Here is a 25,497-nt window from a genome sequence, read left to right as displayed (position 1 = left end):
CATTAGGCAATATGGTTCAAAGAGGCCACCGGATCAGGTGTGGGAGGTAACCGCTTCAATCTTCAGTACACGAGCCCTAACCCTAACCCTTGTCGGGCCTCCACTTCAAATAAACCACGAGCCTCATCTCTTCTTGCTAAACCTCTATCTGAGATAAGTTGTATTGGATCTACTATGATATTCAACAGATCAGTGTGAGATAGTTAGTAGTGTTGATGTTCGAGTGGATCTAACTGTGCCAAATCAATTCAATACTTGTTATTCTTAATGTAAATGAACATGTTCCTCCAATAATAGAGAACCTTCAATGTAGTTATATTTCACAAAAAAATCAATTTTGGTCCTCCAACAAACATGTAAGAGAAATTGTCATGAATCTTCAAGAGAAAAAAGTGGCATGCATAGTTTTCTTACTTTCAAAACAATAATGTTTTTCCTCAACACTAACTTCACCTCAAGCAAAATTAGTTTCAAAAGCACCTAGCAAGAGTGTAACTATTGGATTTTCAAAGTATTTCAACAATAAAAACATAATTATTTCTTTATACCATCTTCACCATTCCTCTCATCTCCCTTGGTGGTGACCTGGATCTCAATTTCCAATTGAATAGATGGTTCCTACAAGGACAAATTAAAGTCAACACCCATATGGGCAACACTTCCCCTCTCTACAAAGAAGTCAATGGTGATGGATTTATCATTCACCCTTGTATTTTAACAAGCTTGACATACATATTTTTAAAATATGGTGATTTGGAGCATGCATTGGATCACCCACGCTACAATAATGATTTGCTTTTAATTGGCTAGCACCAACCTCACAAGCAAAGATGAGATTGGTCCCTAGTAAGTACAAGGTAAACCTCATCAATCCAATATCAAAATACCTTACAAGATAAAACCTCTAGCACTAGTAAATACAACACTATAAGGGTTAAACACTATGAGAGCAAGCTTGTTGAGCTCGAGGGCATTCAAATCAATGGTTCCATTTCAAGAAAAATGAAAGACCAACCAAGTTGTTTTGATCATAAATATAACTCAATAGTTGCATTGTCACATAACCCACCATAATAACTCTTTACATATCATATATTAGGTCGACCTTTCAATGTCCTCATGTGAAGCTTGTCTTATTGCATAAACTTTGTACAATTCCCTTTAATCAAAGCTTACAAAAGACAATACATCTCCCCTCTACTTGGCTAATTTTTATATGAACATGGAACTATTATTCCTTCAAAGATACTAGAAAGCGTGATTCATATCTCTCCATGCATTAACTGCATCCTTGTAGAATTGCACATGCAAAGAATTCAAGGATAGGAAAAGGTTCTACCAAAGCTCACTCATTTTTAGCCATGTTGACAAACATCCTCACTCATGTACACAAGTTTCACTCTAATCTTGCAAATGAAAAAACAAGTAAGTTAGCACACTCTAAATCAATTATTGTTGCAATTCACTCAAATCCTACAATTGAAAAGACAAGTAGATTAGGACTCTATCTCGATACATGTCTCAATAGGCTTCTGTTTGTTATGTTTAACCAATGTAGAAAAACACCAAAACCTGCAACAAATAAACAAGATGTGCCTTTCCCAAATAATGTATACATATCAACACTATGTAGATTCACATAGGGCTCTAACTCTCTGAAACATCCACTTCAAAATGTAAAAGATTTTCAAGAGGCTCTTCACTACAAACATCCTCTTCAGAATTTCGTATCTATATCTACACACAACAAACCAATAAGCATCACAAACAAGCCAACTAAAGTAGTTGGACTTCATTGATCACCATGAGTGAGAAGAGCTAAAAATTTGGAACCGTACAACCATTTAGTTACATGTAAAGTTGAAAACCTCTCATGCTCATATCTCACCAAATTGTTTATTACACTGAGTTACATTCTACAGGCCACTCTAACGATGATGTGTGATTTTGTCATGCTCAAATTGGAGTTGACAAGTGTCCCTTTAAACATAAATATAAAACATTTTATGAATAAAAAAATGAGGAATGCTATAATAAGAAAAGAAAAATATTTTCTAAATAAAAAACAATGTCGACCACAATAAAAATATTTTAATGTCCAAAAAAGAGAAAGAAATTGAAAGTTAAAAATATCAGTGAATTTTTAATAAGATGTGAAATTCATTCAATTTTTAACAATAAAATTAATATTTAGCAAAATATTAGTAATAGCTAAAAAATTCAATGTGGGTAATAAATAAGATATTTTAATATCACTGGATAAATAATATTGATGTATATTTCAAAATATATTAATAACAACAAAAAACATTTTAATGGAATAATGTGGTGTATAAATAAAATATTTCAATGTCTATGCATATATTATTTATGGTTAAAAATAATTAAAAACTATGAATATATTATATAAAACGATTAAAAATGAAGTTCTTAGGGTTAAAACGTTTCAAGTAGTCTCACTATTTTACTTTTTGGCCCATTTTTTAGGTATATTTTCCAGTCAATTTTTTCTAATATCTAGGAAAGATTAGGTGTAATTTCAAGTTTAAGCTGTGCACTCTACACGATCCAAGTGTGAAAAGGGACTTTCAAGGCATTGAATCCATTTATTATTAAAAAATTCAATTTAAGATTTGAATCCATTTATGTATTCAAAAATGCAATTTAAAACAATGAAAAATTAAACAACCAATATAGATCCATCTTAACCACACAGATCTACCAAGCACTGAGAAGGATCAAATATGTTGAGGTGTTAACCTTTTTTTAAATTTTGCACTCTAAAAGGGGTTTACACCTTAAGAGATTTAATCACTCTCAATACTTACTAAATCTATAGTTAAGATAGATCTACATTAGTAAACTAGAACATTGTCCATATAAACTGACGGCTGAAATTCATCGATGAACATGGCCATCTGCTATAAGCAATATCGTCTGCACATTTCTATGTGCTTCCCACTCCACTTTGCTCTCACCTGTCTGTTTAAAGTGCATCTCCTTTGTGACTCAACATTCACAAGTTTATAGACAAATCACATAAATTATATTTTTAAAGGAATATTCATGCAACCACCATTTGTCTGAATCGATCGTTTACACTCGAGGCAAACATTTGTGATTAGGGAGTATCCAATATAAGTTTAGAAAAGACCTGTATGGTAAGGAATACCCGCAACAGATCATTTTAATTTCTAATGCATAATGTATTTGGGTTTTGTTTAAAACAGTTACATGGTCCGTGCCTGTAACTAACCCCCTCCACTTTGAGTGTTAAATTCATCTAGTGCATGATTAAGAACGCATACTGTGACGTTAACAAAGTAGGTGTCCATCCTATCAATGATATTGGAATGGATCAGTCAACTTCCATATGTCCTTGTGACCAGTAATAATTTGAAAATCTCTGATTTTCTAAAACAAACTTCCAAACAAGACTTTTGACATTCATGTGATGACAAATCATATGACCATAGATATGAAATAAAAAACTGTCATTTCCAACATAACATCAATCACTATTATGTTAAATTGACACGCTTCGGGCAGCACAGTGTCACACATTCCTAACGTACAAACCTTTCTGTCATTAAAGTAGTTTATCTTCAATAGACTTAATAAAAGCTCAGCTCTGCTTGGATCATTATTTTCTCATACTGCGTACAGTGACCCAGCAGTTGCATGACAACAAAGATGGTTGAAAATAAACCTGAATGACAATTATAAAGTGTAATACCAAGATTTGAATGAAAAACATATCACCATAGACACTGTCAATTGTCTTCAAGCACGTTCCTCAAAATCAACTGGGAAGAAAAGAATTAAAATGTTAATTAGGAAAAAGAAATAAAAACATCTCTTTGCCACATCAAGAATTACTCCAGCAGTAAATCTTGCTTATATAACTGAGCTGCAAATCTCAAATTGGAGATCCGTGACTCAAAATGCCGTAGATGTAATAATACTCTGAGAGTCTTCTGGCAACAAAAAACTATGATCTTTGGCAGAAACGACGGATGCAAAAGAAAATAAAATACACCAATCTTGAACTTACAATATAAAGACAACTAAAGAATATACAAAAATTATGACCATGACTAACCTATAATGAATGGTTTAACTTCCGGTGGTCAGGCATAATTCACACCCTTTTTACAACAGGTAGGACAAAAAGCATAAGAGAGAATCCCCAATATAAGAGCGGTATCCTTTCAACCATTCAATATTCTTCTTGGAACCTTCATACTTGCTCGTCGAGCCACATCCCATGCCTTCTGAGGAGCACTGACACCTTGTTGCAAAGCAAAGAATGACTCAAAGCCAGGAGAGTCAAAAGCAAACCCTGTATGTTTTGACCTTTCAAGGGGTAGCCGGGCAATTGCCAGCCTTCTCTCTTCATCTGCTGTCAACTGCGGATTCTCCATCAATTGTGGCCTACTGATTTCCTCAGGTTGATTCTTATACTTTTCCTGAAGAATTTGATAATCATAAGGAGCAAACCACCTCTGCAGCCTGCAGTCATAATGAAATCCTTTTGAGTACCTGGACATTAGAATAGTTCTAATAATACAATGCCTTGAAAGAGCATTAACATGAGAAACTATCAGAAAGGATATGTTTTCCTTGAATACGGCACAAAATGAACAAACTTTAAAAAAATCTGGATAAAATAATGTAAAACATGATCTCTGTTCTTCATCTACTAGGGACCATTTATGTCATACAAGTTATACAAAAGAGATATCTAGTGTGGGTATTCTGATGTGTACCTAATCACATAGGTAGTATCTTTGTAATAAAGGCATATGTGTAAAAAGGCCTCCTTTATATAATAAAGGTCTAGACACATGACATGAGCTTATGTTTAGGGTTTATGCACATTATTGCTCTAAATAGGGTTTCCCCTATCTTATGCATCTCATTATCTTCTATCAAAACATAACAAGGAGCTTCAAGCTATTATTCCTGGATTCCTAATCAATACTTCCTATTCTATTCTATTCTAAGTGGAACAACGTCACCTTACCCTATGTTATGAGTCCTGTGGTATCAACTTTCCTTCTTGTAGTCACAAAACACATGCCTTATACTCTGTTTGATAGTTTGGAATGGAATGATACCACTCAAAAGAAACAGCTTATGTTATGATGGGGGGCTGATTTATCAAAGGGTGTCCATGGCATCGACCATGGGTGGAAACCATGAAGCAGTAGGATCACTCCTTATGCTAAAGAAAAGATAGACTCAGTGGGGATGAAGGCACAAATGCAGCCAAGGTGGCCAAGTTCTAATCAGGTTTGTTGCTGCACAAACTAGCAGGCCTAGTAAATATGCCAAAGCTAGAGGGCGCAACAACAATTTGAGACAAAGGCCCACTGTCACCGCAGCCTATGTCCCCTTCTCTTCTCGGATTTTCACCGAAGGGAGGAGTCTTATTAACCCTTCCTTATGATTAATGTGTCTACAGTGGAGTTCAAAGTGATGCAAGGATGGCTCATTCAATGGAAAGACTCAATTGAGGTGTGAGCTTTGGGAGAAGCTAGGATGGCTTTCTGCAAAAAACCCCTTGAGATAAATACTAGACGAGACTTATGGTTGAGATATTTGTTGAGATTAGGGTTCATCCAAGGTCAAGACAGTCAAGAGAAAAGGTTTTGAATGATATGCTACTAAATTACAAACCTTCAAAGAATCCCCAAGTCAAAAGTAGCTTTAAGGGTTCCCACTCAGTGCGAAGGCTAGGGCATCAATTTTCTTGAGATCCACCTATGGGTTTTGGCTCAAATCAGGGGGAGAGTTAGAGGAAACACCAGCGCAAAAGATTGTCCAAATGGTTTTGCAAGAGCTCACTCCAAATGGATTTTGCACCAAGCCCTAAAAAGGCTACCTATCTTTGAAGGGGCGAAAAATGAGGAAAGATAAGGTGAGGGTAAATAATTTTTCGATGAGAATATGATCACCAAGGATCCTAGACCTAGTGCCTACCAACTGGGAGAAATGATGTCAAGAATTACTTTGATTTAAAATTTTCACTCTATCAAGGACACCTACACAGCTTTGCTAGCCCTAAAGGAGGCAACGACACAACTACTATAGATATTTATACTTCATTGACAATGATTGATGGAGTTTCAAGGTTGCAATATGCAAAATAAAGTTCTAGGAACATTCATTCATCATTATCTATGAGTAATGCATGCAATATATCCAATAATCTCAGTGTTCTCATAAATTCACATTAAATTAGGGCACATTCAAGATCATGACATGATATTCCACACATTAGACATTTCACAATGTAAAATATAACATCAAAAGGCACTTACAAGACTAAGAATATATCCATCCACCAACATTGCAAAGAGAAGCTCCAAGACAAGATAGCGAAATTTTCCATACATCAAAATGCATCCAAACATCCAATTTCATCTAACAATTGCAGGTCTGAATTCTTTTATAAGAAAAATCAAAATCCTAGAGATGATGAACAATACAAATGAGGCCTCTTCTATTTATATGATACTCCTCAAATTTGAATTTGCCTAATTTAGCATAATTAAGCCCCTAATAATATTTTAATGTGAAAATAACATGTCTTTAGTTTCAAACCCACCAAATAGCTACTAAAGTGAATGATAAGCCATCCCAAGAGGGCCGAAATAGAGCAAAATGGAGTAAGAAGGGCCGTTGGAAGGCCAAGATGAGTCCTCTATGTGCCATGATGAAGAGGACAGCTCCATAAATGATGATCACGAGGGTGGCCTCTTGATTTCAAAGCAAAACATCATGTGGTGCTCCCAAGTGGTTGTGGGCCACACTCAATGGTCTCATGGGTCCCCAATGACTCAGCAACAAGTCAATGCTACATTAGTGAGGACTAGAAGATGACATGTGCCCTCCAATGTCTCTCCGGATGAGACAAAACCTCTTTTGGGCCCTGGATCAGCTGCCAAGAGTCAGGTGCAAATATGTGGTCGACTGGGCAGCGTTGTCCAAGTGCACCATCATCTCTGTATGGTTGGGGCACGAACAAGCAATGTGTGGTGCTGAAGAATTCCATGGCATGGCAATCAATGCTTTGCAATGGTGGAGGCCCATGGCATGGCAACACTCACCCTACAAGTGTCATTATGACCCTCTAGAGGGCTTGGATCCCGTACAAGGAGGTCAAGTCCAAAATGGATACCCACCTACAATCCTATATAAGATCTGATGCATCTCCTCACCTTCCAATACAACAATCCATTGCAATTGAGTAAACAAGCTTGCTAACCAGGGGCAAAAGTGAACACTTCATAGTGCCATGCCCTTCCAAATGGGCTTTAAAATGTACTGGTGTTACCTTGCTTGACAAGAAAGGTTAATCAAGTACCCTATTAGGTCATTTCAACCTCTAACGAAGTGGCAGGTCTATGGTACATCCATCAAATGGCAGGTGTCATGTGGAATAATGATGGAACAGAGTGGTAGCAAGAGGGAAGGTGCCAAGCCACATGCCATGGTACAAGGATAACTATGATGAAAGAAGCCCACTCATTAGTTGCATGTATGTAGGAGGGTCAGATCGTGGTACATAAGTTACATCAACCTTTGTTTTTCCACCCTTTTACCTATGCCTTTTGCCTTCTATTGATTTTTCTTTCTTTACTGCTTGGGGCTCCAAGGGATGAGAGCATATGTTTATGATGTAGCAAAGATTACCCCCTTAAGGTTGGGCAGTTCATCGCCCACCAAGGGTTGGGACTATCATGGGTTCCTAAATGATGCAGGGGTCACTTATAGGGGCCCTAGGAACCAAGGTGACGGCAATAGTGATAGGAGGTAGAGTATAACAAACTAAATTTATATAAAAATAAACACAAATAATGCAAAAGACAACAAATAAGATTAATGATTAATTAGTTAGCAATTAATGAAAAGGTGTGTCCCTAAGGACATAACCGTTAGTGAAAGGGTACTTACCTGGCTATATATACAGGACCCTCATTCTCATTGTATCATCATTCTTCATACATTTTAATATATAATATTTGTATCCTCAATGGATATCTTTATATTCCAAGTCTTTTGGAATATTTAACGAGAAGTACAAACATTGTCCGCTTCATTTGGCATCAGAGCAGTTCGATCCTCTGGCCGCTTCACCGCTGCACAGAGCCATGCTCTCTAATCCAGGTCCTTGGCCATCCAAGTTCTATCAACATTGTTGTCGTCAAGATTGAAGCATTTCGCTACACTTTTGGGAGTTCGTCAAAGACCTTTGGCCATTAAACAAAAAAAAATAAAGAAAATAAAAAAAGTACATATAAAGATTAAAAACAAAATATATATATATATATATATATATATCTAAGTTGCAGGAAACGTGGCCCTAGGGGGCGTTTCGCCAGGGGAAACGAAACGAAACGCGTTTCCGGCCGTACGGCCACGTTTCCCGAAACGGAAACGTGGCCGTATGGCCGGAAACGCATTTCCAGGCCGTACGGGCCACGTTTCCCCCAAAAAAACATTTGTTTTTCAATTTGTTTTTTCTAATGTAGATCTCTTACATTTGTTTGCCCTAGTGTTGATATGCAGTTCATGGTAATGTTCATTTTCATTTTCATCCTTTTACTTAAATTTTTAACATTACCATGAAATGACTCAGGATGTTTGAGAGTGGTTTCGCCGTCATTGGATTTCATATGGAGAAAGTAGAATTTTAGATCTTACTCAAAATCCAGCAGACTTATCTGTTTTTCAGGATTTCAGGATTGGGGGGATTTCAATGTTTCCATTGGATTTTATCATGTACTAGGGTATGGAACTTGTATTTAATCGAGAGAACAAAGCCCTCTATGCAGGGGAGACTCCAATAATCAAGAGAATGTAGGGTACTAGGGTATGAAACTTGTATTTAATCAAGAGCACTAAGGTCATTCGACTATGTAGGAGGAGACTCCCAATCAACCACGAGACAAAAAATTAGAAATTTCTCGTGGCTGATTTTGGATATTTCTATTTTTATTATGTGATTATTCATGAGTAAATGTGATGTAAATTTAGATACTTATAGTCTATGCATTGACAATTGACAATTTTATCATAATGTAATAAATTAGAATGTATCATATATGCTTTATGATTGCACATATTTCTTAAATTCCTAATATATATATATATATATATATATATATTCGCGTTTCCCCGTTTCCAAAATTTGGGGAGGTCGCGTTTCGTATCGCTTCCCGTTTCGGAAACTCGTACCCGTTTCCCCGTTTCGTGCAACCTTGATATATATATATATATATATATATAGTTCGATGTAAATTTTGAAGGAAAATATTCATATAAAAAAAGGTTCTACATTGTTGATAAAAAGTGCATGATAAAGTTAAAAGGGAATCTTTCAAAATATCTTTAAAACTATACATAAGAGAAGGAAGAGTAGATAATATTATCTTGAATCTTCATTAAGTGGTTTACAAGCTCGTGGTATTAACAACCCATGGTAATTTCCCATGGTATTTTCAAGGTAAAAGAAGAACAAAAGGAATACAAAATCTCTTTATGTGAATGGTAAGTTTTACTTTTACGTGGAGAAAATTAACTGAGTCAAAGGAACATAAGTGGACATATATTTTATATTATACCCCAAAGAGATGAATAGTCACGTTTCACTAGGGTTGTAACTTTTCAAAAAGAAAAAGAAAAGATTATAAATAAAAGATATACAAAGAAGTTTTATATTATAAAGGGGTATTTTAAAGAAAAGTTCAAGTCAAAAAAGAGAAGGAGAAAATATAAAGTTAATATATATATATATATATATATGTTAAAAATTAAGAAGGTTACGTGAAAGCATGTCCCTTTATATAAGTATAAAGAGAAACATTCAAATATATATAAGTGAATATAAGAAAAGGGTAGTATTAAATTTTATTCCTTAGTGGATTAAAGGGAAGATATATATTCTTATAAAACATAAAAAGGTGAATTTGGAGAATATTCCAATTGATAGCTAAGTGTTCACAATCCATCAAATTAAAAGAAATTTTATATATTTAGATTACAAAATACTTTTACTCATCTCGACCAAACAAATGGGATCAATCATTGAAAACAAAAAAGATGGAGCACAATTCTAAAATGACGAAGGAAGAAAGGTTTTCCTATAATGGTCTTTTAATTACAAATCACGAAGTAATTACATTAAAAGGAAGTATCCAAGGAAGAGAAGTTAATGTCGCTATTAGCCCAAGCAACGATAAAAATTATATCAACATCAACTTGGCAAATCAACTATTAATTCCAGGTCTAAGCATTGGTGTAAAGAAAATTATTTTTGACGAAAAAGAGTATAAAATTAGTGATATACAAGTGACAATAGGTCATTATGAGTACATATCTCAATTTCATGTTGTAAGGACAGATAAAAAGACTGACATCATACTCGGTCAACCCTGATTTAAGGATTTGGGTACATGCATGTTAAACATAGAGAAACAAGGTTTGATGGTTCCTTATAAAGGGAAGATGGTCACATTTCGAGACATAACAAGTAAATCAAAATCAATAAAATCTTCATTAGAAGACCTTAAGGATATCTCAGACTTGATGTTTCAAGATAACAAAAAAACTATATCAAAGAAGCAAAAAGAGCTTGAAGAAGTCATCTGCAGCAAAGACAAAAAAAATTCGCGCTTCACAGATCACTAAGAAAAACTACTTGAACAAGTCAAGAAAGCTAAAGCATCAAAGAAGGAACTCAAGGAGCATTTATTAGAACAAGAAGAATAAAATATATGTTTAAAGAGCCTTAACCAAACATTAGTAGAACAAATCAAGTGTTTAAAAGTCTAGAAGCGTAAAGGCCAACATAAAGCTGACTCCAAGAATGAGGAATGCTTATGTCTCAAAAAGCATAATCAAAATCTTCTCAAACAGATTAAAAAACTTATGGACGAAAAGATATCATTGACGAATAAGTTCAAAGATCCAAACCCTATTGAAGTAAAAATGTACTCATAGGTTGTCGTCCAAACAGAGGACACCCCAAATAAGGATTCAATAGTTAAGTCAACAACAACAATGCCTGATGGAAATCAGGAAACTGCCATAAAAACATTTAAGGAAGTTCAAACAAGAAAAATTCCTTATCTACATCCAAATCACAAGAGTAGACGCCTTAATAAATCTACAAATCTATATCACGCAGAACATAAACAAACTTATGTTTCGAAGAATACTGAAATAAGCTCAATCCAATGATACGATAACTATTCACCACACATCTCCAAGGGTCAAAAGATTTCCCAGAAGATTAATCTAGGATGGTCTAATTTGTTTTCAGTACAACAATTTTGTCTATCGCTCAGAACATCATATCGTCTTGTATCAACAAAGATGAAAGTTCAGAAATGAAAAAATATTCCAAACGACAGAAGAGATCTAATCCGTCATTAGTAAGCTTTGAGGACAAAGCTTTTTGAAGGGGAAGGCAATGTAACAAACTAAATTTATATAAAAATAAACACAAATAATGTAAAAGACAACAAATAAGATTAATGATTAATTAGTTAGCAATTAATGAAAAGGTATGTCCCTAAGGACATAACTGTTAGTGAAAGGGTACTTACTTGGCTATATATACAAACCCTCATTCTCATTGTATCATCATTCTCATACATTTTAATATATAATATTTGTATCCTCAATGGATATCTTTACATTCCAAGTCTTTTGGAGTATTTAATGAGAAGTATGAACTTTGTTTGCTTCATAGAGCTCATATTTGGCTTTTGTCCACGTGCTAAATTTTTATGTTCCGACCATCTTTTGCATTTTGTGGTACATTTCTTGTTGTAAGTGGCCAAATTATGCTTTTACCTTTCTTTTTCGCTGCATCAACCTTTAGGGCATTATTCCAGGCACAACCCAAAGTGTGGACAAGGGACTGTTTTAATCCTACTTAAAGGTGTTCTATTTGCCTGTAGCCCTCGTTTAATACCTGATAAAGTGAAGCTTGGTTTTCGCTTTCCTTGTGGGACCTGGAAGAGGAGGAACATGTCAAGAATCTGCCTGGGATCATGTCTTCCTTGGTTTATTCTGGATGTAAGGGGGAGGCTAATGCCTTGTAGGCCCAATGGACAAATGTGGACCCTGATGGGAAAAATGTGAAAAGGGCGTGCAATGAGTGGAGGGGAATGAAACATATGGTATCAGGAAGCAGGACCACGCAACCAAAATTAGGGTTTCCCATGTAGTGCCACTCCTAAAGCTAGTAGCCAATATAGAAGATCTCACAGGACTAGGATACAAGATTAACCCCCAGGTTGAGATAAGGGAACAAGTGTATAGTCCTAGCCCATTCTTTCCGCCAAATCCCCCCACATATCCATGTCCAAATGTGCCCAAGAAAAGCAAGCGTAAACACCCAATTACACAATGAAAAGTCACACCTTCAGGGTTGGAAGACCCACCTTCAAACATACGATCATAACAGATGAGCGAGGGCACGCAATCGCTAGCTTAGGTGGTGAAGAACGGTGGCACATCAAGCAATCTGGTAGCTGCTGGTTGAAGACAAATCTAGGAGAAAATTTCTCCGATAAGGGACATCCACTAGTGGTGGGTAACAAGGCTTATTTGAATTTCGAGTTATTGTTGTGACATTTATTGAGATATTTGAGCTCTAGAGTGAGTTGGAGTGGTGATCCAAACTTAAACAGGAATGCAACAAATTACAGAGATAACCATAAACACAGATATGCAGCGGAAATAATAATTCATTCCATTAATGTAAAATATTGAAATATGCTTACAAACAGAAATGGAAATAAACCAACTAGGGCGATGGTAGCTTATCTCTGAGAAGAGATGTGGTGGCTACATGCCTCTGAACTATCTTACAATGAGGCTCAAGGGCCTTTTTATTATTGAACAATAAGAGAAAACCCTAAACAACCAAAACCCTAACCTGAGGAGATGTAACACCAAGAGTTTGTGGGCCCCATTGGGGTGAGTTGGACAGCCAACTTCCCGGGGTCGCGAATTGGTCATATTATCTCCGTTTGACGCGCATGATAGCCCATTGGAAAGATCTCTCCGAGGACTACGACAGAAAAGACGATTTTTTAACAAAAAATTTGCTAGCGGTAGATTTCCCAAAAAACGTGATTTAGGGCCTCAAAACGGCTCCGGAAGTTTAGGACCCGAAAAACTGCTAAAAATAGTAAACTATGCTACAATTTAGGAAACTGAAAAAACTGAAAGAGACAGTTGTGGGGGTCCAAATGAGATAGGTCGGTGGCCACCAACATCCACCTGGATCAAGTGGAAGATTGCATGGTGGGAGGAAGTGGAACAAATGGAAGAGCCGAGAGGGAAGATGAAATGGAAGACAGCATGGTGGCAACGGTAACTGCAAAACCAAACGAGTGGAGCATGCATTGGGAAGTTTGCAAACCTAACCATCCCATAGGTCAAACCTTCTTTGTTTTCTTATGCTTTGTATCTAACATTTTCTTTAGCTCAATTGATTAAGTTGTACTTTTCAATAATAAATTGTCGAGGGTTCAAATTGTACTCTTACTTTTAAGGAAATTTATTGTAAGGGACACGTCACCTGAGTTACAAAGAGATTTTTAAATTATAAAGTGATATAAGGTGACCTTTGAGTTATAAAGTCCTTTAGGGTGCAAATTGTATGTCACTTAACTTATTGGATGACTCAAGGTGCAAAAAACTTAACTTTGACAGAAAAGCTTTTTCAAAGGGGGAGGGCATGTTGTGTACCCAATCACAACACAGGTAGCATTACACCATATTGTATGAGGTATCACACTATGATTTTCATCACATTTGATGGACATTTGCAACTGGTACCTTTGGAGCATTTGATTGATTTTCTGGGGAGGTCTTTGGTTGGGAGAGTATCACTTCTTGTTAATGACCATGCTTGGTGGTCTTCTCACACGTGCATGCCTTTTATGTTTACTTGTTCATTTGAGGAGTGCTACACCTTGTTCATGTATGATGGTTCTAGTCCCCCAAGGCATTAGTTTGTGTTGTTGCGACGTAGCTTGTATCGTGTTATTAACTTATTATGGAGCTTCTTGGTGACATTTGCATCGCTATGTTACATTATTGATGACACCAGGAAGGGCTATGTCCAGTGTTGCAGGAATCGCCCCCCCCCCGGAGGATCCAAACCCGGAACCGCGGTTCGGAGCGAACCGTCCCGGAATCCCTTTAGGAATCGCGATTCTGAGGAGGAGGGGGCGCGGTTCCGTCTTTTAGACGCGGTTCCTGCCATATAGGTTGCGGCCACCCCGGAACCGCGGATCCGAGGGCGGTTCGGGCACGGGGTGGCGCCAAGCTTCCGGCCCGGAACCGCACGCCACCCGCACGGTTCCCAGGCGATTCCGGAAGCAACCCGCGGCATCATTTTTTTAACTTGATTTTTTTTTAATTTGTTTTAACTTGAGTCTTAACTAGCATGAGGGGGTGGGTTAGGTTGGTTTAGGGTGAGTCTAGGGTGACTTTAGAAAAGAATAAAGCCCCCATTCTCTTCTCATTTTCTCACTTTGAGTTTATGAGAGTTGGAGAAGAGAAGAGAGGAGAGGAGAAGAGAAGAGAGGAAAGGAGAGGAGAAGAGAGGAGAGCTTGGAGGAGTGAAGAAGGAGGAGCTAGGAGAAGGAGGAGGAGCTAGGAGAAGGAGGAGGAGCTTGGAGCAAGAGCTTGGAGGACTTCATCTACAAGAGCTAAAGAGGTAAGTTCAAACCCCAAACTCCCTTGTTTTTTTGAAAAAAAAATTGTATTTTTCTCCTCCCTCTCCTACTCTTTCCCATTGTTTCTACTTGCTCCTTTATTTACAGGTTGTCCACCACCTATATCCATATTCCAAGATGGTGTTCTTTTGGCTTCTATGTATCATTCCACTCTTGGTTTTAATGATGGCAAGGGTGAGGAATAGAGGGGAAGAGGAAGGGGATGAACTTGGTCCTAATAGTAGTGACCCAATGTATGATGAGGAGGAAGGGTTTGAAGAGGAAGGGGATGAACTTGAAGAGGACACTGAAGCACAAGATGGGAAAGGTACATCAAATCCCTTGTGGACCTTTGTGACCAAACTTGAAGGGGGAAAGGGTGGTGGATCTTACAAATGGATGTGCCCTCATGGTTGTCATGGAGGAAAACCATATACGGGTTCATATACCCGTCTGAGGAGGCATCTTTGTGGGGTGCTAGACAGTGATGAAAGAAAGGGTTCCGTGGGGGTAAACATTTGCCCAAACATTTCAAGTGAACAAAGACAAAAATACATCAAATTAGAGATGGCTGCACAAGGAAAAAACAAGAAACAAAAAACTCATTCTGAATCAAGTGCAACCTCTAAATTTGGTAGTTGCCCATCTCCTCATGGTACTTTTGCAACCTCTGGAGGTAGAAAAACAATAGGGGATTTCCTTAATGTTACTGGGAGGGATGATGTGGATGGAAAGATAGTCCGTTTTCTTTGTGCTTGCGGTGTACCATTCAATGTGCTTCGCTCTCCCTATTGGCAAGACATGGTAAAGGCCATCAATGAAGCCCCAAAAGGATACAAGGCCCCCAACTATGAGAAAGCTAGAACAGTGTTATTAGAAAGAGAAAAAGCTAAGGTTCAAAGAGCTTTGACACGTTTTACACATGAGTGGGTGGATTATGGGGTATCCATTGTATCAGATGGGTGGACAAATATTAGAAACCAACATTTGATAAATGTTCTTGGTGTTTCTTCTAGTGGTGCAGTATTTATTGCATCTCATGACTCCTCCTCCATCAGTGCAACTGCACAAAACATTGCAGATCTCCTATTGAAATCAATCAAAGATGTTGGTCCGAATAATGTGATTCAAGTGATCACAGATAATGCAGCAAATTGTAAGTTAGCAGGAAAAATTATTGAGCGTACTCATCCACACATCTTTTGGTCTGGGTGCCTGGTTCACACATTGAACCTTTTGATGCATGATATTGTGAAACACAAAGATTGTGGGTGGATTGCTGAGGTTTACAGGAAAGGGAAGCAGCTCATTAAATTCATCACAGGGCATACAAGGGTAAACTACTTCTATGGCACTTACTCCAAGTTGCAATTGCTTAAAATTGCAAAGACAAGATTTGCTAGTTATTACCTCACCTTTAGGCGGCTAGTGAGGGTGAGACAAGCTTTAACTAATCTGGTGTGTGCTGAAACATGGGATGAAATTAACAATGACACAGATGGTGCTAATGAAGTCAAGGACATTGTTCTTGACAGTTACTTTTGGTCACAGGTTAAATATGTTTTGCAATTCACCAAACCAATTTATTACATGATCAAGTTTGCAGATTCAGATCGACCAGTAATTGGGGAGGTGTATGAGCAAATGGATAGCATGTTGGGGCAGATTAAAGACATTGTTGAGCCTAGAGATACCACCTTGTACAAATATATTCGTGAAGAGGTGGTAAAACGATGGGATAGCCTAAATGTTCCATTGCATGCATTAGCATATGTTTTGACACCTAAATACTATCATCCATCATGGCTTTCAAAACCAGCACCTGGGGGGGAGTCAGGAGAAGACCACACCAAGATAAAGAGGTTCACGAAAAATATATGGCTGCATTGAGTAGATTAATCCCTGATGAGGAGGAGGCTGCATTGGTACGGAGACACGTGAGCAACTATACGAGCAGCACTGGTCCATTTTCGAGCATGCATGCAATTCAAGATCGAGAGAATTTTTCTGCTCTTGAGTGGTGGAACATGCATGGAGGGCCTACTCCACTTCTACAGAGTTTGGCATTGCGGGTGCTATCACAGGTGGTAAACACTTCTTCTGCAGAGAGGTGTTGGAGCTCTTATTCTTTCATCCACAGTGTTAAAAGGAACAGGTTGAATTTAGACCGGGCAGAGAGCTTGGTTTATGTTCATTACAACTTGCGATTGTTGTCCCATTACTGTGAAGATGCAAAGTCTAATAAAGACTTGTTGACTTGGGACAAGAATCCAGAGGAGCCCAATTTGGAGGATGGAGTGTTGCGACTAGAGCAATTAGAGGATTCTCTTATCCAGGTATGTCCATTGTGGTATGAATTTTCCAATTTTCCCTTATAAAGAATTCATGTTTTTAATTTTTTTGTTAACTAGTGTTTTTTGTTTGCATGAATTTTTTGAGCGATTCTAGGATGATGACACGGGTGTTGATATGCCACCACCCCCACCCCCATCTGGTCCCTTGGTTTCTACTAGAGGAGGTTCTTCTTCATCAGTTCCAGTGCCACGACTTACACAGGGACCATCTTCTTCATTGCCACCACGTGGAGGCCCGCCATCACGTTCTATTCGTGGTGGAAGGAGGAGAGATTAGTAGATATATTCACAATCTACTTCTTTTTGTCATAGATTACTCATTAGACTTGTAGACTTGTGAATTTGAATTTTGAACCTTTTTGGCTTGGCGGTGACCAAGTGACATATTTTGTAAACATTATTATTTGAATTTTGGACATGACAAATGTTGACAGTTGCTCACTTGCTAGATAAATCATAATATGCTCTATGTTTTATGTTTTATAATATGCTTAAATGTTTTATGTTTTATAATATGCTTCAAAATTTGATGTATGTTTGTAATAGCTAGAATATAGATGATTGTTGTACATACTAGTAACTACAATGGAATCATGGATGCCATATCTATCTTGATTTATGCAAAAATATGCATGTTTTCATGTCTTCTACAATTAATTTGGTATTTGGGATGTTTGTTTTGAGTATAAATGCAAAAAAATATAAAAATATATATATATATAGCAGACGCTTCCGCGGACGCTTCGCTCCCTAGATTTTTGGAAAATGACGCTTCCGCGCTCCGCGCTTCCGCTTCGCGCTTCCGCTTCGCTCCCGCTTCGTGCAACATTGGCTATGTCATTGTACTCGTGTCATTATGTGTATTTTATGTAAAAATCAAAAGAAAAGAAAAGGGAAAAATATTATTTTCAATCATGGGTTTCATGCTCCATTTGAATGGTCAACTAGGTCAAGCATGCATTTCATGCTCCTAGGGTTTGTCAAATCAAAATATTATTTGTCATGAGTTAACAGCGTCATTATCATTTGTATAAGACCCTTTTAGGCAAGTTGTAACATGTAAAAGATATTATTTTTGTGTCTAGAAAGTCAAATTTTTCCTCCAAGACCAAGTCAGCCCTACCAATGAGAAGTCGACCTAGGAGAGGTCTATTCGACCTCATGAGAAGGGTATATAAAGGAAGAGAGCTTGGCTTATACACAAGTTCAATTTGTAACAAGAAAAGAAGAGAATCTATAGCGAAAACCTCAAAGAGCTAAGGAGGAAAGTCAAAACAAAGGAAGAAGACCAAAATTTGATCTTTTATGTCGACACGTGTGAAATTAGGGTTAAAAGATTATTGCAAGAGATCAAGAAATGCAGTTCTAAACTATAGGTCTGAAGCAGAGGGCCAAAAACGTTAGCTGGAGCAAAATTTTGAAGGTTTGACTTTCATTGACTTTGAGGACTTTGACTTGCTTGACAAAGGACTTTTTGAAGGGATGTCTTGGTGCTTGGAGGAGGTTTTTTGCTTTGCTCTTTGGGTCTTGGTTTTCTCATTTGAATTGATTCTATAAGAAGAGAAAGTTCTTTCTAGGTTTTCCCTAGCTTGGTGCCTACATTTAGCATTCATTGTCTTCTATGATCTTCATGGTTTATGCTCTTGATAATTGTTTGATGAAAATAATCTAATAGAGAACAATAAGAATCTAATATAAGTTCACAAGCAATTATTAAGGAAAAGGAGAATTGTTTAAATAGTTGCCCTACTTGATTCTCCAACATGGTTTCAGAGTGTTGATGTTGCGATCAACACCTTCCAAAATTTTGCCTACATGTGAACTTTGGAGCCTACTGAGGATCTAACAATCTGTCATTCCATAGTCGCTTCATGATCAATTAATGTTATGCTAAGTGTCTAAGTCATCATCTCGGTTTCTGTAATATCCCCAATTTTGATTTTTCATTTGAGGAGATTAACGAAGTTTATTGGGGAGGTGCTAGGCATAGCACAATTTTGTAGTTCGAGTTTTAGATATGATTTCAGCTTGAGGAGCTTGGGTGAAAAGGCAAGATTGCAGCTCATTGGCAAGTGGGGGCCACAAGAGAGACAAAAAGGGAATGCACACTTGTGGAGCAAGAGAGAGAAAAAGAAAGGGGATGAACTAGTGGAAAGTGGGGGCCACCAAGGGAGAGAGAGGCCAACAATTATAAATAGAGCAAGGAGGCTCTCATTTGGGGGATCTTTAGTCATTTTACAATTTCAACATTAGTTCTCTTGAGCTGCTTAGCCAAGACAACCGTGTTGTTCAGCACAAGGAATTTTCGAGCAGGAATTCCACCTCTACCTTCGGTGAACTTCGAGTGTCACCCTAGGGGAGTAAGAAGGAATCCATCTCAGAGCTTCTCTAGGAGTTATATTGCAGATGATTTCCAGCTAGAGCATGCTTCTCTTAGGGTGCAAAAGGAAATTCGAAGGGGGTGAGAGAAGCTAGCAAACAATGGATTTTGGCTGAAGAATTTGCAGAGATTTATCCATTGGGAGGGCGAGTTTTTCTTTGGTGATTTGCAGGGCCGAGAGTGCTACATTTTGGAGGGCCGAATTTATCTATTTCAGGGGTTTCTAAACAGCTACTACACATACATTTTGACAGGGAGATTTGGGAAGTTCGGGCTAAGGAGAAATAAAGAGGCTTGGAGGAGATTTTTATAGTAATTGATTGGCCTTGTATAGCATAATTATTTCTACAAGGCGTTTTTCCAGCTAGTTAGAACCATACACATTTCTTGGGGTCACCGGGGCACGTTGGATTCAGCCCAAACCCTTTCTAGGTTTTTGTGGGTTTATTGAGAGGAGTTTGCGACTAATTTTATAGAATTTTTCGGGCAATATTCGGGCCTGAAATCCTCATTCTTATAGCAGGGCGAATTGCTAGTTAGCTGGGGAGTCTGCATCACTTGGTGGGCTCAGTTTTGGCTTGGAGTTGGGCCAAACCATTTCTGGGTATTTCTAGGGTTTTGGAGGGGAGTCTGTGGCTGCAATTTCAAGGTGATCCGAGCATTCTTCAGGGCAGAATCTTCAATTCCATTCTAGCAACAGTAATTTTTTGGGTAGTGCACAGTACCAGTTTGGGCCAATGTTTCCTCTAGATCATAGTTGTACTACATGGGGTTTGCATAACTTGCATAGCAAGCCCAGGTTCCAAAACTTCAACTCATTTTATGTACTCTTTTATCATAAAATTAATAAAATGGCTCAGATTGTGTTGCTGGACATTTTGGTGTTTTAATTATTGTGTATGAGTTCCAATTTATTTATTGTTCTTAGTCCATTGCTTGGTATTAGTTGTTAAATTCCAATTAGGAATATTACAGTTTCGAAGTGTCAAAGTCACTTGCTCACACATGCTCAGTTTATAATGAGTTCATGAGCACATTCCTTTTCTCAAGTTTGAACAAGCATAGCACAGTCCATTGAGACAGTGCCTATGCAGTGTTCAACCTATGTCGACAGTTCCTCTTCTATTCTTCTCCTTTCTTCTTCTTCTCGTTGCTTCTCAAGCAACTCATCTTGCTTCCTCTCCTCTTCTGTTGCTTCTATCTTTTCATGTTCCGCTTGAATAGCTATTGTGTTCAAAGGATCAACTTTCCATTTCCTGTTGCTCTTGTCCGTCGAATCATATCTAATCCTCTTCTTAGGAGATACTTTTCTTGTGTGAGGGGTTATCTGTTCTTCCTCCTAGACTTGCATATCTTGAGCTGGTGGATCTTGGGGTGAATTGGTCTATGCTGCTGGATGTGTCTTTCTAACTGCATTATACCACTTCTTCTCTTTCTCACCTTCTGTTGTGGAGATTAATGAATACCCCGTATTGAAACCAATCATTTCACAATGTTGCCTACACACTCTCCTAGGATCATATCCACGAAAAATCTTTAGTGGTGAAGTGCAAGCGATCCAACTCTTGTATTTATGTTGCTGCCGCCTTGTGGCTCTTTAACTCATATAGTCTAATCCTCAAAGGGAAGGTGGGCCAAGGGGCTTTCTTCCTTCTTTGAAGGACTCTTGACAATCCCTTATCCAACTGATTTGCTACTTCCCGCATGACCACCTTATTTGTCACATATCGTGGCATGAGATGCAGGGATATCTGACAACCAAAACATCTTATGTATGTACCCTCAGGCGTTGCAAACCAATCCGTGATGTCTCGTAGTGACTCCTTCACCTGATTGGTCATCCAAGGAGGTTTAATCTCGAATATCATGTGGAAAATAACTTCAAAGAAGTGCTCAACCAATCTGTCATATGTGCCTCCGAAGCTTGATTTTGACAACACTTTGCAATGGAAGTAAACTAGGAACTTGTCCTGAGGGGTCCAGTGTTGATTTCTAGTCACATTGGATGTGCTCCAGAATACCTACAAATCATATTGGGAAATTCCACCCGGAGACAGTTTTATTAAAATAATTAATTATTTTTAATGGATGCCTAAGTCTAAACTTCGGAAATTAAAATAATTAAAGGGTATTAATTAAACTGGGGTGAAACTTCTAGAAGAAGACGAGGATCAAGCCAAAATGATTTGAGCCATTGATTAAAATTTAATCTGGGCCTTTGATTGATCAACGAGAGGATTATAAGAAGAGGCTTGATGGGCATTTGGAAAATACATCAAGTGAGAGATCAGAGATCGATTTTCTCAAGAGAGCAATGCAGCAGTTGTCGAAGAGGTCATCGAGGAGATTTCTTGCAGTGAGGGGCAGGGATAGTTTTCCGGTTGGAGAGTTTCCTGATCCAGGGATACATTGCAGAGGAGGCAGAGAGAGATCCAGAAGAGGCAACGCAGAGCCACACTGGGCAGCGTAGAGCCACGTTGAGGCAAAGTAGAGCCTAAGAGGTGATTCGCAGTTTTGCTGAGGAGAAGATCAGATCTAGTGTTAGGAGTCGGGGTGTGAGACCGAAGGGCCAGAGAATTGAGCATCTAGCCAACAAATCAATCAACCAAAAGAAGTGATGCAGAGCAGCATAGTGATTGCACAAAAGCTACGCAGAGGTAGCGTGGGGCTAGTGATTCAGTGGTTGCATCAATGTCGGATCTCCAATGACATTGTGAGGTATTTCTCACTAATTCTCTTCTAGTCAAATTCTCTGTATCGGATAGTCAGTAAGGCATCCAAAGATTGTATTCAAAAACTACTGCATAATAATACAAACCCTCAGTTGTTGCACCAGTTTTCCCACATTGGGTTTTTCCGGAGACATTTGTCCAAAAACAATGGTGTCACTTGTGTGTGTTGTTTCTTTCTTGCTCGGTTCTTTTTTCTGCATATTATTTAAGTTGTGAAGGCTGCAGTTGTATTTATTTCGATGTTTACCATATAATACTGTAAATAACTTGATTCAGTAAGAGAAATATAATTAGTTGTTGCAGTAACGATTCAGGGACTCCGAATTTTCACATCCAGTTCCAATACATTCATGGGAACGCATATTGTGCATAGATTCCATCTAAAAGAAATGCAGACATTTAGAATTCTGGTGTCTGGTTCGCCCTCAAAGATGCTTTTGCCGACCCCACATGACACTGCAACTCAAATGACAAGATATCTGCCCAATTGAAAGCTTTAACATGGGTTATCACCATACTGAGAATATATATCCAATTCTCTTCAAACACCTCATCGAGTCATCGCTCTTTTTCCCATGAAACTAACAACACATGGCAATCAGATATTGATAAACATCTGTGAGAATCTTGGTCGAATACACTGCGGATGGGCAGTGGCGAAACTTAGCAGGCTCTCGACACCAAGATCTGATAATGTCACTTGTGTCGAGGTCAGCCCATTTTGATGTAGAAGTCATCATTTGCATATTTTGTGGGCCTAAGCATCTTGTAGTAAGTCTACATGTCTCCATAATAAGTGGTGAGTTGACCGCTTCTCTCACTACGAAGCACAATATGAGAGTCATGTGTAATGATTCTACTCAATCACTTCTACATAGGGGATGACCGAGAATTTGCATGTCGATCCTATGCTTCCTGGATCGTTTGATATTGTTATACACTTCCAAGTCCTCCAAGTTCTCAGGAAAACTTTTCTGCATGAATGTGTCTTTTATACCACTCCATATGACCTCAGTAGACTTATCAATGAAGCATTGTGTGTCAACATATATGGGAATGGTTGGCTTGGTGACGTCAACTGCTTCCTCAGTGCTTGCTTCTAAGACTTCTTTGGAGGACACTTGTAGCTCGAACAAATGATGAAAGAGTGACAATACTTGTAGCTCGAACACATGTTTGTGGCAACACACTCATGATGACAAGATTAGCCTTATGAAACTAACTTTGCAGCAATATCTCGGCAAATCATATTCAAAGAGCCATTAAACGTACTGAGAATGCAAATCTATCAATGACAATACAAAATCACTTGCATGCATAAGAAAATAGGCATGCAAACAAGGTGGGCGCACTTTCAAAGAACGAAGGAAGGTCAAGGGTCATTTAGGGCTTTGTAGTGCACTCATGCGCTCAAGAAAGAGAAAGGAAACCTCAAGGGCACACTGGCACACTCCGAAGGGACAAAGGATGAGTCTTCGGGCCATTTGGCCTTCGAGGTGCACTCATGCGCTCAAGGAGACAAAGAGGGTTGCACTGGCACACTCCAAAGAGACGAAGGATCATGTCTTCAGGCCTTCAGGCATTTACGGTGCGCTCATGCGCTAATGGGCAAGGAGGGCACACTGACGCACGTCAAAGGGATGAAGGGAATTCACTCAAGCCTTTGGGGTGCGCTCATGCACTTGACGCAGTTCTTCATGGTGAAGGAGTGCACTCAAGAGGGAAACCGGATTGTTCTGGGCGCAGTTTTCAGAGCTGATCGAGCTTCGGGTTCTAGAAGTGCGCTTTGCCTTTTTGGTGGCTGAAGAACAAGCCTAACAACAAGATTTCATGATGAAAATGAGAAGAAGAAGGATCTGCAAGCTTTTATGGATGTTTTCGCAATCATGATGAGAATGTGAAAAATTGAAGAATATGCAGAGTTTCAACATGCGACAACAAATTAACACTTGCAGAAACAAGATTGAACAGAAACGCCAGTAAATAAACTGAAAAACAAAGAAATGCCAACAAGGAAAGAAAGATTGACAGTGAAATCATGAAAAGCAATGAATAGATTCAACATGCAAAACTTACTTGTAACGTAGATCAACGAAGAGTTTCTTGATCCACAGCTGTGCGCCCAACCCAGATGAGAATGATTATGAAGATGAATGATTAATTGGGTTGATTTAAAAGAAATTACATGCAAATTAGTTTCATGCATGATCGCCACTTGTTGACAAGTGAATGAGTTAGTTAAGGGAAGTTATGTGGGCTCCTATTTTCTAGGAGTGCACCCACATGCAACAAGAAGCTTCATGCATGCATTGAAGAAGGGTGCATGTCTTCGACACGAAGGAATGCACTCAAGGAGGGCACATGTTTTTAGCATGGAGTGCACTCAAGGAGGGTACACTTCTTTCACCCGAAGAGGGTGCTCAACACAAGAGCATGTCTTCGTCATCTAAAAGTGCGCTTTTGCCTTAAAAGATGTTTTTTCTTACTTTTGTTTGCTTTTATGTGCTTTTGAGTGCTTTTCAAGTGTGTGCATGGCAGAAAGGCTAGTTTAAGTCAAGAGAAATCATAAGTCCACCTAACCATGGGTTAGATAACACCAACGCTTCTAAGGGTTAGGTGACAATGCTTAGGAATCATTGACTTAGGAGGATGCGACACTAGGAGAAAACACATGAATAAGAAATCAAACAATGTGACGACACAAAGGGACTTGAAATGACAATTCATGTACGCTGCAAAATTGACTTAGGCAAAAATTTTGGAGGGTTGTTGTCGCAATGACAACACGTACCTTTGGTTGCTCCATGTCCTTCCGCATCTAGAAGAGTAGACTTCAACCAATTAGGTCTTTTTCTGTTTTCAGGGATGATGACTTGTTGCACAGGTTCACTGGGACCTTCTTCTTCATGATTTGAATCCTCTTCCTCCCTAGTGCATTCTTCAAATACTGGAAGTTCTTCATCATCAGAGTTAATCGAGAGGTTCTTCAATTTCTTGAATGCAATATTTTCATCAAAAATCACATCTTGGCTTACTTCTGTTTGGTGCCCTTCCTTTATGTAGATCCTATACGCCTTTGAAGTGTTACTATAGCCAACAAATGTTCTCTCCATGCTTGTAAGATCTAACTTCTTTCTCTTATCTTTTGGAATGTGAATGTAGACAAGACAACTAAATATTCAGAGATGGTCTACACTTGGTTTCTTCCCAGTGAATGCTTCTTCAGGAGTCATGTTGTCTAGTGATCTATGAGGACTTCGATTTTGAATGTAGACAACAGT

The 25,497-nt window shown here is 38.3% G+C and overlaps 1 protein-coding gene across 1 annotated transcript in view; it reads right to left on the bottom strand.

Moving 5' to 3' along the window:
• Nucleotides 1-3,694: 3,694 nt before the first annotated feature.
• The window catches only part of ALA3 (aminophospholipid ATPase 3), a 289,031-nt gene continuing 267,228 nt past the window's right edge, over nt 3,695-25,497 (bottom strand). The window contains exon 27 of the mRNA XM_089411303.1: nt 3,695-4,512. Coding sequence (XP_089267429.1) covers nt 4,212-4,512 — 301 coding nt within the window. The 3' untranslated portion in view covers nt 3,695-4,211. The remainder of the gene's footprint in view (nt 4,513-25,497) is intronic.

Source organism: Pinus tabuliformis, chromosome 3_1 (genome assembly GCF_031772625.1).
Source record: "Pinus tabuliformis cultivar Carrire ecotype Pingquan chromosome 3_1, CPIR1, whole genome shotgun sequence".
Classification (NCBI taxonomy): Eukaryota; Viridiplantae; Streptophyta; class Pinopsida; order Pinales; family Pinaceae; genus Pinus; species Pinus tabuliformis.
This window is presented reverse-complemented; position numbering and strand designations above follow the sequence as displayed.